General features: G+C 55.2%; 1 protein-coding gene across 1 annotated transcript in view; it reads right to left on the reverse strand.

The window, feature by feature from the left end:
• F2 (coagulation factor II, thrombin) overlaps positions 1-117 on the reverse strand; it is a gene marked incomplete at its 3' end in the record, with an annotated part of 11,995 nt that extends 11,878 nt beyond the window's left edge. Inside the window, exon 1 of the mRNA XM_033756810.1 lies at positions 1-117. This exon is cut by the window's left edge and continues 15 nt beyond it. Coding sequence (XP_033612701.1) covers positions 1-94 — 94 coding nt within the window.
• Between the last annotated feature and the right edge of the window lie 1,366 nt (positions 118-1,483).

Here is a 1,483-nt window from a genome sequence, read left to right on the forward strand (position 1 = left end):
GGCTGAGCAGGGCCGCCAGGGCCAGGCAGCTGGGCAGCCGCAGGCCTCCGACGTGCGCCATGGCACGAGGGTGTCCCACCGGGCTCCGGGACATTCTGAGCCTGCCGGGTTAATGTTGAACCAACATGAAGAAATCAGCGCACAGGGACAGGTCAACGGGTCAGGGCTGTGGGGACAAGCGCCCCCCCATCTGGAGGACAGGCCCTCCTGGGGCCAGGGACGGACAGTCTCAGGGAGGGGGCCGCAGGGAAGGGGCCATGGCCACTGTCCCTGTGCTGCCTCCCTGACACGTGTGGCCCCGGGATTCCCAAGCTGTCCAACCCCAAAGCACTGCTGGTGGCATTTATGTGTGCAAGCGTCAGTCATTCTGTGTAGTGGGAATTAAGGCTTTGTGAGGAGGACTAAGGGACATCAGCCAAGCCTGAGAAATATGTTAAGTGTTTAAGAGTCAACAGATCTAACTGGGCGTGGTACTCTGTAATCCCTGCACTTGGGAGGCTGAGGCAGGAGGAGTTCAAAGCCAGCCTGGGCGACACAGTGAGACCCTGTCTCAATAGAAAGAAGCTGCCCCCTTGCCAAAGACTTCTGGGCACAGGCACACGCTGGCCCCAGCCTCTCAGCAGGTGACGGCTGCCTCTTCTCCTTCCTGGCTGGCCCCGGGAAGTGTTTGTGTGTGAGGTGGCCTGTAGGAGGCGTCGTATCCGGGGCCCCTGGGCCTCTGTCTGTCCTCAGTCTTGCCTCCTTGACAGGGTGACAGGGCCTCTTTCCCCTGGGCCAGCCTAGCAGCTTCGGGCCCAGCTGCGCCCACCCCTCCCCCACTTCCTATTTGCGAGGTAAATATTAGCCCTGGTGTGCGTGGGACAGAGGGACAAAGAGCAGGGGTGCAGGCCGCTGGCTCCTGCCTCTGTCTGTCCCCAGGCCTGGCTGTGCAGTGTCATGTATGGCCTGGGGGTGACAGAGACCTGGGGACCAGGACTCCACTGGTCAGTTTCATCTTCCGTGGTCCCTGTCCTATGCAGTTTATGAATATGTATAATATATACATGTCGAAACGCATATGTATACCTTAAAACTGAAGTTTCACTGACCTAATGCTCACAAATCCATCCCACTTCGTTTTTGGTACTGGGGATGGACCTCAGGGCCTGTGCTTGTGAGGCAGGTGTGGCACCACTGAGCTAAATCCCAGGCCCTGTTTTTGGTTTTTTGAGACAGAGTCTCACTCTATAATTCAGGTTGGCCTCGAACTCACTACGTTGCCCAGGCTGGCCTTGAACTCATGACGACCCTCCTGTCTCCGCCTCCCAAGTGCTAGGATTACAGGTGTACAAAACCATGCCCAATCATAAATCCTAAATTATATGCCTACAAATTCCACTTACATACCTGTGTGACCAGCTCTCATGAAATACTCCTAAATTACCACTATTTTACCTATTAGCAGCAGGAATCAAGTCTATTTTTTTTTTTTTTTTTTTTTTTG

Source organism: Fukomys damarensis, unplaced genomic scaffold, assembly GCF_012274545.1.
Source record: "Fukomys damarensis isolate Sample0158 unplaced genomic scaffold, DMR_v1.0_HiC HiC_scaffold_27, whole genome shotgun sequence".
Lineage (NCBI taxonomy): Eukaryota > Metazoa > Chordata > Mammalia > Rodentia > Bathyergidae > Fukomys > Fukomys damarensis.